General features: G+C 36.2%; 1 protein-coding gene across 1 annotated transcript in view; it reads left to right on the plus strand.

The window, feature by feature from the left end:
- The window catches only part of EXOC3 (exocyst complex component 3), a 28,265-nt gene extending 7,997 nt beyond the window's left edge, over positions 1 to 20,268 (plus strand). Inside the window, exons 3-13 of the mRNA XM_040586955.1 lie at positions 442 to 661; positions 2,695 to 3,376; positions 7,458 to 7,575; positions 10,353 to 10,478; positions 11,696 to 11,796; positions 12,272 to 12,382; positions 13,134 to 13,284; positions 14,643 to 14,765; positions 17,365 to 17,526; positions 18,737 to 18,864; positions 19,307 to 20,268. Coding sequence (XP_040442889.1) covers positions 442 to 661; positions 2,695 to 3,376; positions 7,458 to 7,575; positions 10,353 to 10,478; positions 11,696 to 11,796; positions 12,272 to 12,382; positions 13,134 to 13,284; positions 14,643 to 14,765; positions 17,365 to 17,526; positions 18,737 to 18,864; positions 19,307 to 19,478 — 2,094 coding nt within the window. The 3' untranslated portion in view covers positions 19,479 to 20,268. The remainder of the gene's footprint in view (positions 1 to 441; positions 662 to 2,694; positions 3,377 to 7,457; positions 7,576 to 10,352; positions 10,479 to 11,695; positions 11,797 to 12,271; positions 12,383 to 13,133; positions 13,285 to 14,642; positions 14,766 to 17,364; positions 17,527 to 18,736; positions 18,865 to 19,306) is intronic.
- Positions 20,269 to 20,388: the final 120 nt, after the last annotated feature.

A 20,388-nucleotide genomic window follows, 5' to 3' on the forward strand; every position in this document is an offset into this window, starting at 1 on the left:
AGTAAAGTGCTTTATGAATCTGTACGTACTAAGCATTCTTTTGAGACATCTGTATCAGCTGTCTTTTGCTGTCCCCCTTTGAAATCAATTTATGAAGTAAATTCAAAGAAATCTCATTCTGCCTTCCCATGATTCTGGTTTAATATAGATTTATAAAGGCGGTGATCTGTCTGCCTAAGCTTCTAGGTAAACCACTTGTATCTAAGCCCTTTAAGATTAGATACAGCTTTAAAACTTAAAAAAAAAAAAACAAACGTATGCATTCACGGATTAAGTTACACATTTCTAGTAAGCTATCTTATTACCTTTTCAGTTTGTGTTTGGGTTTTTTCTCTGAAAATGTTAGATACTGGAATAAACATTAATTCTTGAGAAATGTTGAAAATACAGAACTTGCAATGCTTAATGAGTTCTTTCTTTGTCTTTTTGTTTGTATTTAAGGCAGCAATACAGTCACAGTTAGATGGAGTACGAACGGGCTTAAGTCAACTGCACAATGCACTGAATGATGTAAAGGACATTCAGCAGTCTTTGATAGATGTCAATAAGGACTGGAGACAGAGCATCAACACCATAGAAAACCTCAAGGATGTTAAGGATGCTGTAGTGCAACATAGCCAACTGGCAGCTGCTGTAGAAAACCTCAAGAACATCTTCTCAGGTAATCTAATGCTCTTTTTATAATTCATCACATACTGAAAGCACTTTAAAACGGTACAAACAGCTGTAAGGTTGTCAAGTAATGTTGAGAACTTTAAACCTTGCTGGGAAAGAAGAATTAAGGAAGAATCACCTACACATCACATTCAGGGAAGTAGCTGGTGACCGTGTAATATATATGGAGTTTATTGTGCTCTAAGAACTTCTAGTCTGGACTATCTTATCATCAGACACAAGTCACAAAGAAGCTTCTTGTTAGCGATTAGTAGCAGGGATAACATGTTTAGTATAAAAGACTGAAGTATGCAAGCAACATATACAGAAAGAAAATTTGGAAAGAGATGGAGTGCTGCCAGTGAGTTGGGCACCTGCAGCAAGTCTGTTGGGTAAAAATGATCCTAGGAAGTGAAAACTTTCTGCAAACAAAGGCAAAATACAGAACAGCAAGATCTCCAGTCAAAGATTCCATGGCAGTCTTTCTCACAACAGTTAGGAACCTCAAGGATTTCCATTAATGTTACAAGTGTAAGTATGAACTGATAATTTAGTTTTAATTGTGTGCCGCCCTTGCTTAGGAATCGGGCACCACAATCACAGAAACCAACTCACACATAAAGAAATTATACATGGGAGACACTTCTTCCTTGCACTACTGCACAGCTTCCAAAGTTTGCAAAATTTAAAGAAGATTAATGTGATTAATGGATACTGTACAGATAAAGGGATTGCATCTGTCTTTTTGTGCAGCCTTTTTGGTGCACGTTCCATTCTGTCTTGAATCAGAGTGAATTCCTTGCCAGGACTTTTCAGCTTTTCAGTAATTTTAAGAATTTTACCCCTCTAATGGGGGCTAAATCTATCATACCCCTTTGATTTTATTTAAATAGTCTTTTTTCTCCTTTTCTCTCCTGATAGTAATTCACAAAATGCACCTATAAAGAAAAATTGTTTCCCAGTCATACCAGGTTGATTTGTGTAATCTCTCTAAAAGTGTGTCTAGCTGCTACAGTATGAAACCGGGATATGGTGTTCATCTTTTAAAAAGAGTAGTATTTACCCGCAATGTCTAGCAATAAAAAACAAAGAACAACAAAATTCTGTATGTTCCAATGCTGAATTGTTTTGGGGATCTTGTTTTCTTTTACACTAATGAATGCATTATGCTTTGCAATAATGGATGAGACAATAAGCCTTCTCTTTTCTGGCATTCTGAGAGGTTTTTGGTGTGAAGCATCTCCCCCTAGAACTGTTAAACAGTATAGTTGATGATGACGACTTCACTCTGAGCAAAACAAATGTTTTAGAAAACAAGTGGTTTTCATCATGATTAATGATTGTGTATAACTGCCTTTTCAGATCTTTTTTGGGGCTGCCAGTTTTATTGCTGTTTTGCAGTGACAGTTCTTTCTGCTGAGATTTTTCAGTTCTTTTCCCCACAGGATCCTAATCATCTTCTACAGTATTCCTTAAATACTGAAAAATAGTAAAGAATAAAATCTTCTAAATAGTTAAGCAGCATAGGTAATTATCTTTATTCTTCCTTTGTGCTTTAGGCAGGCAAAAACTGTTCCTTCAAGAAGGTGGTACAATTCAGTATTTGTTGGGTATATGCAGCCCCAGGTTCAACAGGATAAGTGACTTTTAGTCAGGCAAGTTAAAAGGCTTTTGTGTAAGACATGAGAAAGCTAGTACTGCAATTTGTTTCATAGTAGACTTTTTTTTTTTTTTTTAAGACAGGGAGGGAAAGAAAATTATGTTCTGTTGGCACTATGATCTTTGTTTAGCCACTGGTCAAAATGGAGCATTATAGTTAATAATGTATGAAAATGTGTAGCATTTACTAAGGAATTTTGAATACATCAAAATAATTTCCTGTTAATTATTTCAAAAGAATCACTATAGCTTTTCTCCAGCTTGTTTCCTAGTGCTTTTATTGTCTTGTATTTACTCTTTGTATTTTGATTATGTTGTTTTATTCTTTTTTTCTCTTTTTTTCTCTCCCCCCCCCCTTCTTTTCTTTGGCCTTTGTTTCAGTTCCAGAGATAGTCAGGGAGACCCACGATCTGATTGAGCGAGGGGAGCTTCTGCAGGCTCATCGAAAACTGATGGATTTAGAGTGTTCTCGAGATAACCTAATGTATGAGCAGTATCGCATGGACAGCAAAAACACACATGACATGAACCTCATCCATACATACTTTGGGGATATGCAGAAACTTTCTGAGGAGTTGGCAAAGCAACTTTGGATGGTGGTTCAAAGATCTCTTGTTACAGTCCGTCGAGATCCAACCTTGCTTGTTTCTGTTGTTAGGATAATTGAGAGGGAGGAGAAAATTGACAGGCGCATGTTAGACCGGAAAAAACAAACTGGATTCATACCTCCTGGCAGACCAAAGAAGTGGAAAGAAAAAATGTTCAACATTTTGGAAAGAACTGTGAGCACACGAATTGAAGGCACTCAGGCAGATACTAGAGAATCTGACAAAATGTGGCTTGTGCGCCATCTAGAAATCATACGTAAATACGTCCTTGATGACCTGCTTGTGGCTAAAACCCTGCTGGATCAATGTTTTCCTCCACATTATGATATTTTCAACAAATTGCTAAATATGTACCATCAAGCTTTGTCCACCCGCATGCAAGAGCTTGCTGCAGAGGATCTGGAAGCAAATGAGATTGTTAGCCTTCTAACTTGGGTTTTAAACACATACAAAAGGTAAGATCCCCTTATCTTCTCTCTTAGCAATAGTGGAGAGTAAGCATGCAAATCACAGTTTATGTGCTAGCATTTGCATGTCTATTAACATATAAGAAGATAAAACAAAAGAGGGATAATAATAAAGAATTTGCTGGTTTGATATTTGTTACACATTTGGCTTTCTGGGAATTGCTCCTTAAAACTTTTTTGCATTTTCTAATATGTGATTTTTTTAGTTGCTTCGTAAGCTTAAAGTTTTAATACATTTGAAGACTTGCTTGAAGCTACAGTCACCTTGTGTTTATGTGCCAGTTTGGTGAAGCATTGGGAAGAGCAGAAGAGACTGAGAGCTCGTGTTTGAAAATGCTTGACGTTGGCTGCAGCCCCACAAGATTTGTATGGTTATTAGCTTTCTATTGTTCTTTTGTACAGGGGTTGGGACTGTATCAGTGTTGCTTCATTACTGTTAAATGGAAGGAATATAGTAACTTCCTCTAGGTTTTCTCTCAGAACTGTGTGGTGATTTGTTTATTTCGAAGAATTTCTGCTTACAGGTTCTGTCTATTGGTACTCTTAAACTCTTTCCTTTTGGGTTGTGTAATTTGTTGGGATAACTTAAGCATCATGTCTGTCTCTGAGGTGGTTTTTTGTTTGTTTTTGTGGTTGGGGGGGGGGGGGGGTTGGTTTGTGGGGTTTTGTTGTTGTTGTTGTTATCCAGGTAGAAATGGCTGAAATGGCAACTGTTTAGTTTTTGCTGGCATCTAGTTACTAGAGCAACTGATTTGTTTGGGGGAAAAATAATGCTAGTCTTTCTGCGGCTCATGACTATAGTCCTGTTCTCAATAGCTGGCATTGACCCAGAGTCTCTGCTGTGTACACTTTTGCCGTCTTCAGTTGTTCAGTCTCACAGATTCAACAAATTGGATGCTTGACAGAATATATATTAGAATATAATTAGAATATAATACCATAAAGCAAATAGTTAGGAGATAATGCTGTTCTGTAGAATTTTTATAACCAGCTTTAAAGTTCATTTTTTGTTCAGAATTCTGTGTTTTACTTTACACTGTGAAGTTCTCCTGCTTCTTCTTCCCTGCGAGGAACAATCAAGAGCTCCCACTAATGCATACTTACATACCTGTGCAGGATATATGAGATGCAGCTGCTAATAAGGAGCTGAGTTCATTGGCCTGTTCTTATTTGTTAATAGAAGGCCAGAGCAGTAACTCCACAGTGAATGAAAATCATAAATATGTGAATCCTTCTACCTATAGGGATTTGGTCTTGGCAGAAATCCTGCTTACAGGTTCTTCATTTATGTCCTGGAGCTGATGTTCCAGTAAGGCAATTCTTGGTCTTAAAGTTGCCCTTCTACCCTTCCCCCAGAAAGTAGAGCAGATTGCTCTTGAGTTAAACAATTCAGAGCTAAAGCTCTCTCAATCCATGTGTTCCAACATAGGAAGGGCAAAGGCAGAGAGCAAAGCCAGCGTTTCATCTATTTACTAGGCAAACAACTTGCTTTAGCAGGAGTGATCCCTTTTTGATTTACGTGGCTTGTGGCACCTGATGGCAGTCTCCTGTAAAGGAAGCGAATCAGTGAGAGGAGTAGGCACGGTGCAAGACACCTGAGAATGCAGTCTCCCCTGTATATCCGTGTAACAAGGGTGACAGAAATTAGAGGGAATATCTCAGGAAAAATTAAGGCTTTGAGTTTCTCCTCTAAAAAATAAAAGCCTGAGAGGGCAGTACAGTAATTCTATTCTTATAGATTACAATAAACTGTTATAAAGAGGATGATAATTAACTTTGTGTATGTTTGTAGTGGACAGTGGAAGAAGAAATAGGCTCAGGCTTGTGAATGGGAAAAGTGCTCGAGCAGGATGCTTACAGAGCTTGCCAAATCTCAGTTGCTGAGCATCTCTTAATAATACAATATATAATTCTTTATATGGATATGTTTATAATAAACTCTGAAGGAGGATGGCATATATGACATCATATATCAGAACTGTGTTTCTGTGGTATTTCACCCTTTTTTCCCCCTGTATGAAAAATAGGTTCTAAACTGGTGTTGCATTCCTTGTTCACATCTATGAAACATTGTATGGTAGAAGATAGTTTTGCCCTTTCTAATCTTTCTCTACTTTTATTAAATGTAATTGAATATTAGAGGGAACATCTAAATTTCTATTTGCATATTACAGCTACACTTCAAAACCAGATGAGAAAATAATGTCCAATTAAGAGAAACATTGAGGATTTTTTTATCATGTAATGAATTGATAAGAAAGCCATGCATAACTTCTGTTTACAGTGCTTCCAAAATAGGAGTTTTAAAAGAATAGTGTGCTTAACCATGTCTTGGAAACTGGTTTTAGAGCTGTATTTGTCTCATAACTGAGAAATAAAGTAATGCTCCATGTGGAATAACAGCCTTTAATATTTGGGTGGGATGCAGTTTTACTGTGCTAGGTGTATTTCTCTTTCACATCTAAGCCAATGAGAGCTTTGGAAGTGTACGGGTGTTAATAAATCTGGACCTATGGTCTTTGTTTTGGGGTTTCAGTTGATAAGCTTTGAGAAAGATACAACGTCCCTGTGGCCTTGTGTAGTGGGGCTAATGATGGTATAATGAAGCTAGAAATACTTTCAAATATGGCATGGTGCCATGAACAGCTTCTCACATTCCCCTGAATAAGCCTAGATAGAGCAGGTGCTGCTATTACATGTATTCTTTATGTAAAAAGCAACAGAATGGAATTAATTTTTCTGAATAGCTTGAGCCACTTAAAATGTCTTTAATCTCTTTTCCAACAGGCTCAGGAAGATGCTATGAATGCCAAGTGTTCAGTTACGGTAGCTTTTATGGTTTCAAAGACAAGAATTTTGGTTAAGTAGTTAGCCATAGTATGGTTTGGGTTTTTTTAGTGCTTTGAGATGATTTTCTTTTCGTGACATGGAAGCACCACTGTGCTGACTCACATGTATCCAGAGAACAACTTTAACTTGCAGAAATATACAAGCTAAACAGTTTTTAAGGATTTTTAAAGTTGCTATTTGTTTTTTATAGTTGCCATTTCAAATATAGAATTTGTGGCTTCTTTCTGACAAGCATACTAGAAATGGAATGTGAAACAATTTATATTGTTATGATTGAATATATTTCCATCAACTGTTAATAAAGCACACTCTGAAGAGTGTGGTTTTGAGTTATTGATTTTTTTTGAGCATGAAATATTAAAGAGGTCTTGTAATGTTGTGCTTTGGTATAGCTTTGGGGTTTTTTGTTTTGGTTACACAAGTAACTCATTATATAATCTTATAATACATAGATGCAAAATATCACTGGAGAGTATTGTTATATAATCATTGTCAAAATATTTTTGAGAGTTACTCTAGTTTCTTTCTAATCCTATAAAATCAAGATTTTTCCTTTGCAAGTATAGCTAATCGTGCTGTTATAATACAGTACCAGTGAAGCGCACTTTCAATTTGGTACACAAGATGCCTCCTCCTCTTATATTAGATCTATTTTCTACCAACATAGGAAGCGTTGGTAGTGTTTTTTCTAATACATTTTAGCTTTGATATGGATGTGATACAAGTAGCAAAACAGAAGCTGTTTTGAGAAACTGAGGAGAGTGTTTTGTACTTTTCACTCATCTTTCCCATTCAGAAATTCAGAACACGGAAGCTGTCATCATCTCTGAAATGTAAAAGACATATAAAATTGTCCCCTATTAAGACCCCACAGGCTGAACCAGTTGGCTTTTATTCAGTCAAGCAATCACTAGTTTTTGTACTTAAAAGTTAGAAACACATGAAAGGGTTGAATATTTAAAATGTCTGTCACATGTTTTTTTAATGTATGCTAGGGTATATAGCTTTTACATCCTGTTCTTTCTTTTATATAGTTTATTTACATTCCTTGTAAATGCATTTATTGTTGCAGTTACTATTAAGAATTTTTTGATTTTTTTGTAATGTATATATTTTGGAAAATTACCCCTTACAGCGGTCATGCAAAAAAAGCTGCATTGTTTTTATTTCATTTTTCTTTACTAATCTTCAATGTCTTTTTGTTTGTTTTTAAACTCAGTACAGAGATGATGGGAAATTCAGAACTGTCTCCTGAAGTGGATGTAAATTCTCTGGATCCTCTGATTTCACAGAATGTGGTGGACCAGCTTCTCAGCAAGTATATGTCAACTCTCACTGTGAGTAACAGTACTGCAAAGACATCTTCAGATGAGTTTATAGCTGTGTTAGTGCTTCAATGCTGCTCTTCCATCAGAGGGAACTAATGTGACAAATGTAAACTCAATATCATTACTTTTATAAACGTTCATGTACTTTGTGTAGGTTTGTTTATAAAGGTATAATCAGATGGTTTTATAGATGTACGTTATTACATTACAAGGAATAATTATGCTTTACAGACTGTATTAATCATATTTTATCAGAAAGGAAGGAATTCCAGCGCTTACATGTCTAAATAAATTCATAGTACTAGTATGTTAGGTATTACTGTACTTACAAGCAACTGAATGCAGTCCCTATAGTCCCTGTAGTAACTACATCAACATTTGATACAGGTGTGATCTTTTCAGGGTAATCAGGATGTTTATGTTTGCCAGTTTGATTCTTTTAATAGTCTTCTTCCTTTCATACCTGTTGACTACATGAGCATAATTTCCTTTTGTGGATGCCATTTCAAGTGCATCTTAAATCTAAAGACACTGCTCCTGTTATCCTTAGAGCCACTGGGAGCTGGTCAGCTACATGGCAAAGGAATCAGTATGTGATTGTAAGGTTTTTAAATGCATTTTTCTTTAAGATCCATGGTTGATTACCTCTGAGACTGGATGTTGGGATAGCTGGAACCTTTGGATTTGCTGTTCTTACACTGTTCAATTGAATTCCTACTCCTCCTGAGTTTAGGAGCTCTACCAAGCAGAGGAGGGAAATTTTTTTTCTTCTTTGGATGTGTCAGCTACTAAAATACACCCAGCAACAGCAACTGCTTAGACTTGGTACACATCACAGTGATGTGAACCCATCTTGTTATGTCTCAAGGAAGTTGCCAGCAGAGGCTCTGCTCCACATTAGCTTTACTAGGAATTTTATGCAAGTTTATTTTTCTGCATTTACCTTTAGGACAAAAAAACCCTTTGGTTTGTTTTCTTAAACTACTTTTGGCTTGACTCAGGAAATGCCTTTGAATTATTTTTTCCCCTCTTAAGATGAAAAAATACACCTATATTGGCTTTTCAGAAATGTTTTCCCCTACTTACTGAAAAATATTATATATAGAACATTGTTGTGTTTATATTCTATAAATAAAATAGAGCAATGCTGCTAATATGTTAAGCAGTAAAAAAAAAACTTCTTGATTTTTGGCTGTTTTTTTTTCTTTTTAAGGCAGAAAATACTGAAACTGCCTGCTTGTTTCACAGGATTCAGCCTGATGGAATTTTCTGCACATCCCTACTTTTATTTCTTCTTTATTTCTTGTGTTGTTGTGTTTCAACCTGTTTATAAACAAAATATAATTCTGGGTAAATGCAAGTATTTGGTAATCACGACTGTCAAATATTGATGTTTAAGTCAATAAAAATGTCTCATATTCATGAGAAATAAAATATTAATAGATTTTAAAAGATTTCTAATAAATTTCTGAGCACTTCAGCTTGAAAAAAAAAAGATCTTACAAATGATGATCATAAGGTGAAAAATGTTGGATGTCCTCTGGCCTGCTGGCTTAAAAGATCAGTTTTTCTTTGCAGATCATATCTCTTCTTTTTTTTTTTTTTTTTTTTTTTTTTAGCAGGGTAGTTCCATGCTTATGAGGAAAAAAGATAGTACATGGTTTCACATAATTGAAGATGGTACTGTATGTGCTTAGCAGATGCAGTACTTGACAGGCTGTAGTCACAAGAGAAGAAAACTACAGGCCTGTGTTTGGTCAGCAGCCTTTCTTGTGTAGGAAGATTGTAGAGCTTTCAGTTTCTTCCTTTGTCCTACCTACTGATAGGAGTTTTCACCAAAAGGTACTGATTTAATACATTAAAAAATGTAAAAAAAAAAAAAATTAAGTACCAATTTTAGGCCTTTTTATGCCCTTTCTTTACATGCCTACTGGTCATGTTTAATTTTGCATGGTAGGGCACACTAATATGCCTGTTACATGTTGGAAAGAAGTATGAACTTTCGTATTACTAGGGGGTTTAACTGAATGTGAACAAAGTAGAAGAGAGGCAGAAACTTTCAACCCTTTGAAAACACAGGCATAATTATTTTAGACAGAAATCAAAGAATCCAATTGCATATTTAGCAAGCATGCTGGTCTTTACTACTTACTCTTGCAAATATGTCCATGGTATCTGTGTCATGCAAGTGATCAGAAAACTAGCTTAATCTAATTCTAAAAGCAATTGTTCTTAATGTCTGTGTGTTGTATAACGTGCTTGTTTTATCTCCACCACTATTTTCTGCAGCACTTAAGTTCCAAGAAACACAACCCATTTAATCTAATCCTGGGGTTTTGTCCCCAGCAATAACAATCATCAGTTTGCTAAAATGTACTGTAGTGAAAGGAGCTACAAGCAGATACATGCTGATTTTTGTACATTAGGTATTATGCTAATTTTTTCCAGTTGTGGAAAAATTCAGTTTGAAACCTAAAACCCAAGACTTAATAAATGCTTCCATAGTTAGTAAAATATTCTGACAAACTGACTTGCTCTTTGTGTTTGGATCACTCCCCTTCCTAAAGGTGCCTAAGCTCAATTCAAACTACATCACTAGTTTACTAACCTTTCTCTTTGTCAATGTTACTTATATCCTGTAGGGATGATGAGAGTGGTCAACATTATCTGTTACTATGCTACTCTTCATTACGGAAGTGGCTGCTATTCCAAATATTTTATTGGGGGCTTTTATTGTGTTAAATTAAAAAAAAATCTTTTCTTCTTCGTTTCTTTATTTAATGTAGTCTAATATCATTGGCTGGCTACGAAAAGCACTGGAGACAGATAAAAAAGACTGGATAAAAGAAACTGAACCAGAAGCAGATCAGGATGGGTACTATCAGACTACACTCCCAGCTATTGTTTTTCAGGTATAGAGAACTTGGTTATTCTAGAAAATCTACAGAAGCAGCGTATAGATTTGGGGATAATGGAGGGCTGGGAGGGGGAAACCAAACTGTTTGGAATGCCGTTGTTTCTGTGTCTGTCGAAGTATAGGGGTTTTTTGCTGTAGAGTTTTCAGTTGGAGGGGTTGTTTCTTTTGAGGTTTTCATTTGCCTTTTTCACTTTAATACTTAGAGACTTAGTTCTTTTTACATGTAAATTAGAAACATTTTTTTCCTAGCCTATTTAGTTGATATTTGTATTTATTTACCTGCTTTTCCTTTGGTCTCTTCATGTAAATTTGCAATATAAGCCTACCAGATGAGGTGCTTGTAAATTATTAGAATATTGTTTATTAATGTGATGCTGAGATAGTTAGGCATGTATTTGTTCCTATAAATTATTCAGTATATAAACACCTTAATACTGGAAAGAAAAGTTCTGTCAAAGATCAAAAATGTTGCTTTTTAAATACTGCTTCAGTTAACATTGATGCCTCTCCAAATTACGAAATAGCCTCAAAACAGAAAAGATACTGCTATTTCTAAACCCTTAAAAAAACAAACAAAAAACCCACAATAAAGTATCCCAACTTGCACCACCCTGTTATTGGTAGTAGAAAAGGAAAGCTTGTAAAGTGATCTTTATCAACCAGCAAAATGACAGCTTATTATGCATGTTTACTAATTTTTCTTTACAAATACTGTGTTAGGTACCTTCAATAAAAGATAATAGGCTCTTCCTCCTGCAGTTGTTTCCCCCTTCCTTTTTTATCCTGTGTTATGCCAGGATTTTTGCTACATTCTTTCACATTTGTATTAGTGCCAAGGTTGACTTCATCTAATCCTTTTCAGAAAGTGATTGGCTCTGGTGCTGTGTAAAGCCGAATTCCTGTGGAATTAGAAATATTAAGTACTTTCTTTTTGAAGAAAGAATGCAGCTGTTTTCAGTATCAGGAGAAAGCTGCAGCACACATTAGTGGTTGTCAATAGCTTACTATTTTCCATAAGTGTAATTAATGATTTTTTTGTTTGGTCAGCAACATTGTCTGGGCTTGTTTAAAAACAAAAAAACCCAATACCCAAACAAAAAAACCAAAGCATATGTAGAGCTGGTGCTGGGGAGAGTCTCCAATGCAGGAGTTCTGTCTCTGGTTTACCACTGATAAAGGCCTCTCTTTGTAACTAAACTATTTTTAACTTAGATGTTTGAGCAGAATCTTCAGGTGGCTGCTCAGATAAATGAAGATTTGAAAACAAAGGTACTCCTTCTATGTCTTCAACAAATGAATTCATTTCTAACCAGGTAACATAATTTTTAAAATATAAATGCTTTATCCTGCCTCAGCCTCTCTGTTACTACAATTCCAATACTTGTTTTTCCTGTGGATGTTTTTTTATTGCTTTGTCTTCGTTCTATCACATCCATGTCAACCAAGCTTTTCTTCCCTTTCCTTTTCTTGCTTTCTTCCTCCCTTCCCCAGTTTCACCACAGAAGTTCGCTGTGCTGGTGAGTGACAGTTTCAGTTCCTCTCTGCAAATGGCTCTAATTTTTGGAGTCATTTCCATTTTATGTCTCAAACTTACATCTCTTTCTCATAAGGAAGACCGAAAAGACCTCTTTGGCAGGAATCTGCTCAGAACTGAGAGACTAAACTTCACATAAGCAACAAGCGCTTTTAAATACTGGACAGACCCTTGTGGAGCATTTGGTCTTGCAGGTGTACTGAAGTTAGAACAGAGTTCTGTCTGTTTAATGCCATTCCTTTTATATGTTACAGGTACAAAGATGAAGCACAGTTGTATAAAGAAGAACATCTTAAAAATCGTCAGTATCCTCAGTGCTATGTTCAGTACATGATTGCAGTTATAAACAACTGTCAGACCTTTAAGTAAGTCTGTGTGTCCTTGCAGTATTGTGAGGAAAAATAAGTATTGATATTTCGTTTGTAATACCACATGTTCCCAGGGCCATCTTTTCTTTTGCATACAAAGAGTGTTTCAGTTAAAATAGTTTAGCTGACTAAAAAGGGCAACAGTTTTAAGTATAGTGCTGTTGTAAGAGGCAGATACTGTGATTTCTCTTGCCTTTGGAAAGCCAAGCCGTTGTCCCTCACTGGTGAAAATCCACTCGTTATTCCAAGAATTTCATTGCCAAAGAAAAATTTTATTATCAGCTTTCAGAATTTGAAAAAAGACATTTCAGTTAGTTTGTCTGGGGCCTCCCATCTTCTTACATTTGATCTCCCACAGTTCACCTTCAAGCAGTGTGATCAAGGTGAACTGAACTGGAGAAAAGTAAAGGTAGAGCTTGCTCTATTAAGAGTATCAAAACAGGATAAAGAAATCTTCATTGCTTATGTTTCAGTGTTCAGCAATCCAACCCCATGTTCATCTATATCTGCTGCCATTCTCAAGTCTGCAAATGAGCTGTAGTTCGTTACCAATGTACAAGTAGTCTAGGCTGATCACTCTTTCCTGCTGGAGAGTAAATTAAGGCTTCCAAAGCAAGTAGCAGGCATTATTTCCCCTTGCAAAAATCAGGCTGTCTAGCATGTCTCTTTCTGTGTGTGCGCTCTGAAAATTTAGTCGCAATGCACTTGTGCATCCATAGATGATGAAAAGCATTGTTATTTGTCACAGAGAATCTATAATCAGTCTGAAAAGAAAATACTTGAAAATTGATACGGAAGACACATTGTCAAGCAGTCATGCAAGTATGGATGCAACTTTAGACGTCATTGCCAAAGAAGGATGCTCTAGCCTGCTGGATGAAGTCTTCATGGATTTAGAGGTCAGAACCCTTTTTCATCAAAAAAATAGAAGTATTACTTTGTAAGGAAAAATAATTCAGGAGTTAAGTAGTTATGAAGACTTTTGATTGCTAATCATACTTTATATATGCTGTACTATCAAAATGCCAGTAAATGTCAGTGTTGTTCTTCACTGGTATAGTCAGCATGTAGGAGACTGGAAAATTGCTTGATTATATTTCACAGGATGACTTCAGGCAGGTGCTTTGTATAAAGTGAATATTTTCTAGCAGATTGTACTTAGTCTTATGTAGTTGATTTTTAAGAGTTATTTGGGAAACTACTGCTGATATCATCTTTGTACAGGTGCAGTACAGCTATAATTAAGATAGTTAATTGACTTCTGAAGGGTGGGCCCTTTCTGATTGATAAATTTCCATGTTTAAGAATTCTAGCTTCTTGTATAGAATCCCTTAGGGGAAAAAAAAAATATTCTTAAAAAGAAATTAGGAGTATGGGGAGGGAGGGAGGGAAATTAAGAGAAATGGCAGGGGTGAAGAAAGATGCTCTGGGACTTACTAGTTTTGTAATATTTTGAACTAATGTAAACACCTTGAATGACTCACATTAATAAAGATGTGGGAGCAGTGTTTATTTTTATTTTAAACTTTGAGCTCTTAAGCAAAATCTTTATTTCTCATTAAGTCTGCTCATTGATTATGAGAAGACACTCCGTCTACTCTAATGACCATTCTTTGAAATTCATTAACCTCAAACTTCATGTCACTATTATAATTTATAAAATACCATGCTCTAATATGAAAAGAATTTTTCCTCTGGGGAGAACAAAGCAAGATGGGTATGTAGATGTTGTAGATGTAGAGAATAACGGAATTATGTATTGTGGAGTTCTGGGACAGAAGTAAAGCATATAGGCACAGGAAGTTTGTGGGGCCTTCAAGGAGAAAGAAACAACCGAGTAGCCAGTATCAGTTCAAGAAATCAAGCATGAAGTTGCATGATCACCACAGTTTAAAAGTTCCTCATATTTAAAACTGGCATTGTCAGCACTTGTGCCAATTTTGTCCTTGGATGTTAATTTTTTAATTTAGCATAGGCATTTAATTAGAGAACATAACAAAGGATTTTAGAGAACTCTGTATGAAACAAATGCTCAGGTTAGGGCAGTTGGTTTACATACACGCCCAGCGTGTAGATCAGGGTAGCACTCTGGCAACTGACATTCTGGCAACTGATCACATCATTTTCCTATGCTAACCGCTTATTCCTTTTGAAGGAGTGTATTTTAGACTTAAAATTGTGTATTTTTTTTGTAGCTGCACTGATATGATGTAAGTGTCGATAATTTGTTCTCATCAATTGTTTGTTACCTTCTCAGCCACATCTCAATGAGCTGATGACAAAGAAGTGGTTGATGGGGTCTAATGCCGTGGGGACTATCTGTGTCACTGTAGAGGATTATTTCAATGACTTTGCAAAAATAAAAAAGCCTTACAAAAAGGTAGGTGGAGTATATTCTGTGATACTTTACTAGTGTACTCTGAATATCATATTGGTTTGGAATTTCTGAACACTGAATGAAATTAAGAATTGGCATACAGAAATTGGAATAGATTCATCACTGGAAATAAAAAAAAAATGTTCATAATCATATTGCAGAAGTGTGATTCTAATATCTCTCTCTCATCTTTTAGTTCACAGTCATATAATATTCTCAAAGACAGAGCTGAGTTGCAGGAGTTAGTCCAGAAGAAGTATTGGCATGTTACCTTTGTATTCTTACCAGCTTGTACTTTTCTAACTCTCAGAAGTTTATAGTCAGATAAAATTAGCTCTTCTGAAACTAGTTGAGATGGCCTGTAATTACTGTTTTATAAATGCACACTCTGTAATTCCTAGTTTTAATATGTAAAATGAGGTATAGTTAAATTGGTTTAACAAATGCATAACGTATGTTTAAAGTGCTGTTACAGCAGCATAATGTGCTAGGTTTGGTCATATTTTTTTTTGTGCTTTTTTCCCCCCCCCCGTGGTCTGTCAAAGGATATCTGGATTCCTCTATTATCCTTTAATCTTCAGCATTACTTAATTTGTTTTTATCCTTTATTGAATTGAAGTCAGCTTTGTGTCGTTAAGATGGCATGTCTTAAATGATCCCCTAAGATTTAGGAAACATTTGAATCTAGCAAGATCAGGATTTAGGTGAGGTCTTTGAACAAACACTTACTAAGTAGAAGTATTTAAAAGACAGCCTCAAAATCATACACTTACTCTTTCTTCCCTTAGCTGTTAAAGAGGTAGAGGGGACTGCTCAAAGTTCCTCTGATGACCTCTTCACCTTCAGTATTTGCAGATCCTAGAGGCCTTATGTAAGTGAATAACTTGCATTTTCAGTCAAAAAAAGTACACGAAAGTTAGGTTGGTCCCAGAATTATTCTGTATCCATGGAACAGCTTTCTTTTCCAGATTGGTTTGTTACTGTGAAGTTAATAGAGCTTGACATGAGTTTCTGTAAGTGTTAAGACCAATCTCTGCAATCACATGTATTTCATCATGATGTAGCATTTATTGCCACCTTATGGGGAAGAGGATGACAAACACATTTTCTGGCATTCATCATACCTGCTTCCAGTCTGTCTCCCAGCACAAAAAAAATCTCTCACAAAAGCCACTGTATGTTCTAGGACAGGATGGGACACACTTTTGTTCCCCTGGGTTGGGTGGGCTTTTTTTTCTGGTTTTAAAATATTCTTGGTTAATCTTGGTTTGAAAATTCAAGTTTTAAAAGCCACATGAACAGAACAAAAAGACTGTAGCCCAGTGGGCTATAAGGACACAGCTGTGGAACAGGCAGATCTGGATCTTGCAGTCATTCTGCTTTGCCATTTTCCTTGCATGTGAATGCACTGTTGGCTCTTCTTGAGAGTTCTTTTTCTCAGTTGTAGTAGAGCTGTTTTTCATGTTTCAGTAGGATGGGGCATACATGCCAGTCTCCCACAGTCTATTCTGTGCAGTTAATTTTCCTCTGTGTAATTGGCATCAATTCCACCAATGCGAGAGAAGCCATCTCTGAACAACCATTAAACTCTGGTATTTCTCTACAGTCTTGAGAGCAGGACTTGAAATCGTATTTTCTGTGTCCTGCATGAGGTCTATAACTTCCAATACTTTGCAATCTGTTGTTTTCTCTCATCTTTTTTTTCCCCCTTGTTTTTGTTTTCTCTCTTTCTTGAAACTTTTCTCCAAAACTTTGACTGAAGAACATGTTGGTTGAAACTAAAGCTTCTAAAGCTTCATATATACTAATAAAATATGATTAAAAGTTTGTGGTACCTTTCGTGCAGGCTTTTTCTTAATCAGAAGTATCTTTGCCAGCATGCTTAGGAGGGAAAAAAACCCACCTGAGGACTTGTGGGATTTAAGAACCCTCCTTACATTAGAGTTGAAAAAGTATGTAAAGGTTTTGGGGGTTTTTTGTTCTTTACTTCCAAACCTCAGCATTACTCTTGCACCAATACCAGATGTTTCATGTAGTCACCAGTAGCTATTTCCTGTAAAAAGGCAGGTGCAGATCAGCGAATCAGTCAAGGAAGATCTGAGAAAGTGATTGCTCCTAGCTCTCCAGGCTTCTTACCAGACTTGACCCAGAGTACAGATAATGTAGGCAAGATTTGCAATGCAATATACTGGAATTCTCCAGCAGAAGCCTCTGCAATGGCTGGTCGTTCCTTGACCAGAGATATAAAGAGCAAGGCCTAGCATTGTTCTGTTCTAAAGATCACCCAGATTATTTAATGTTCCTCTGTCTTTGGTGCTCCTCAAAAACAATTCAGACGTCATTAGAGTGAGACCGGTTTTGTTGTTGTTTCTCTCTGTCATAAGTGGCACCTTCTTTTCATTACAGAAGGACAGATTTTAATTTTGTTAACATTGTGAAAAATCTAAAGCCACTCAAAATGTGTAGTATTAGCAAAAACTGTGTACTGGTGATTAAATGGAAATACACATTTCGAAGCCTAATAATTGTTCAAACACAAAAAATAATGGCTACGTTTGCAGATACCACTGGCATAATCCACCACCTGTTTCTTTTCTTTCAGACAATGACTATTGAGGCCCATCGAAGAGTAGTTGTGGAATACATCAGAGCAATCATGTTAAAACGTATATCTTTCAAGAATGCAGAAGAGAGAAAAGAGGGTGCAGAGAGAATGATCAAAGAAGCAGAACAGTTCAGATTCCTGTTTAAGAAGCTTGCAGCTGTAAGTATTTGCTTTGGGTAATGCTGTTAATCTGGTAACTTAGAATAAACCGCAGGTGTTTGGGGAAGACAGAGTTAGATCTGTATGTCTCAAAAATGGTGGGTGACTTGTGAATATCGAGGATGCCATATCAAGGGCAACAGTCACGAGTTTCTGAACACACACAGGCCTGCTGCTAAAATTCCTGAGCACCATTTTCTACTGTTTTGTGTTTATACAACTCTCTGCAGCTGAATATATTAACGGCCTTACAGAGGTAGGTACCCTGAATTCATATGAAAGAAAAAAGCAGTTGTTTGTTTAAGAAAATAAAAATAGGACATTGCCTTTCCTGTCTGGAAGAAAGGGCAATACTGCATCAAACTGATGCAGTTACTTACTGCCAAAGTATCATTGAGTGTATTCATTTAGAATCAACAAGATAAGTATGTTGATCCCATTTAGAGTGCAGTAGAAATATAAAAAACAGGCCAAAAAAGGTATTGGAGAAGCAATGGACAAGATAGGCCTAAAAGGAATACTAAATTATTTTTTTTTAACTGCATAAGGAACAGGAATCTGCTGGAAAGTTCTTAGGGCCAACAGATGACAAAATGCAAAAAGAATGCGGAGAAAGATAAAGCCTGAAAAACTGGGCAGGGTGAGGAAGGGGCAGTGTTCATCTCTGCGCACTGTGGAAGATGCTGGGGTAACTCCTGCATCAGAGTCCTTTATTATGTGGGATTCTGTGTAAGATCTGTTTCAGATTAAAGCATTAGTTATGGAATAAATGAAATTAACAATACCAGATTAGCAGGACCAGATGACTTAGAACTAAGAGTGCTGAAATGGTCAAGAGATTAAATAGATATTATAGTTCAGTTGATCAGTTGTTGAAAGCTGCCTTCATGGCCCAGTGACTAAAAGGAAGTTAATGGAGGGCCAGTTTTCAGAAAAGATCTGGCTTTCACATTAGTTATTCCTAATGTTTATGCTGGTAAATTAGCAAAAGTTAAAGACTAGAATGCATCACCATGTGGATAAATAAAACATATTGTAAAACATGACTTTACTGATATCCTGAGGGTAGATCTCTGGACAAAGAAGAATGGGGAAAAGAGGGAAGAGGTTTATGGTGACAATTCATAAATATTTTGTTTTGTTAATGTCTGCAAATTCAGCTCTTTGTTTGGATGATTTTGTTTTTGTTCTTTTACTTTTCATCTTGCAGGGCTCTGGAGAGGATACTGAAGGACTCTGTGACATCATTGAAGCCATTGCAGAGGTTATCAAGCTAACTGATCCTTCGCTGCTCTATCTGGAAGTTTCAACTTTAGTCAGTAAATACCCTGATATCAGGTAATTCTCTTTACTCTCAAAGTTAAAAGACAGATAAGATGACATCACAGTTTCTTTGTAGTCTTGGGCAAATTTTAAAACTATGTGTAAATGTGTTCATATCTTTCATATTTTAGAATGTACCACTTATGAGAAATAATGGTAATATGAAAAAGTATTTGAGCTGGACTAGAAGGTACATGTACTTAAGTACTCAGTGGTAGAGCAAAGAAATAATGAAAATACTTCCATTCAGTGTTCTGGGAGGATAAAATATGTTTTGGAGTCCTAAGAGCAGCCAGAATAGTGCTTTATATTGAACTGGAAAAGTGGCTTGTGAGTGACTAGAGATCTGATTAAGAATAAAATTACACATTGAAACTTAGCAAAAGGATTGTACTTCTGACGAAATCTTATTGTGCAGTTTCCCACTAATGCCAGTTTTACCATTTTTCTTTGGCAGGGATGACCATATTGCAGCTTTGCTGACAGTAAGAGGCGATGCCAGCAGAGATATGAAGCAAACTATCATTGAGACTTTGGATCAAGGTCCAAGCCAACCGAATCCAAACTATGTGCCAATTTTTAAAGAAATTTCAGTTCCTACGCTAACTGTGCCAAAACTTCTTAAGTAACCAACAACTCCATGTTTGTGTGTCATTACTGGTCTGGGATCAACAGGTTTGAAATATTTGAGGGCAAATTTGGCAATGCTATTTTGAGTAAAGTTCAGTGTACACTGATACTTGCTAGGCATGTTTCTTTCCAAAGACTTGGATGTGGGGAAGGTTTCTGAAAGAAGATGGATGTAAAGGTCACGTTTGAATAACGAAGCTTCTAGCGGCCAGGGGGCTTTTTACTGACCCATTTGTTACAGCCATCTTTGCTGTTAGCAAGTACATTTTTTCTTGTGGAATATGTTTGCACGGTGCACTGCAATGCCATGTAAAGATACTTATACCAAACCCAACAGGGCTGTATTAGTGCTGGATATACTAACATGCATCGCTTACAATACCTAAGCAGACTCCTTTAGAACTGTCTTTATATGGCATTGCATTGAGCATATATTAACGTCCTCAATCCACTTTCGCGTTAATACTTTGTGTATGTACTTACTTTGGTGTAAAATAGTTTATTGCAGAAAACTTAATTATGAAATCAGTTTCCCGATTTCGGGACTGAACGAAATTGCTACTGTGCAATTTGATTGTAGGGTGCATAAAGAAAGACACGAGGTACAATTTTTTTTTTCATTGATTCACTAAAAACAGCACATAAAGCACCACCAGTTCAATAAAATGTTAAACCATTGCTACCTTCAACTATGTATGCTTTGCATCCTTATAGATTCACAGTGCACTTAAACCTGTTTTGTTTTGTTTTGAGTGTGAATAAACTTTGGATTTAATAGTTTTCTGAAAAGGCAATATACTGGATTTTATTTCCACAGTGTTTTCAGATCAATGCTTAAAGCTAATTTTCAGTATTGCCTGTTATAAGTATAAAATATTACTAGAAAATTGTGGATTTAAAATGACGTGA

The sequence above is a fragment of the Falco naumanni genome, chromosome 3 (assembly GCF_017639655.2).
Source record: "Falco naumanni isolate bFalNau1 chromosome 3, bFalNau1.pat, whole genome shotgun sequence".
In the NCBI taxonomy this organism is placed as follows: domain Eukaryota; kingdom Metazoa; phylum Chordata; class Aves; order Falconiformes; family Falconidae; genus Falco; species Falco naumanni.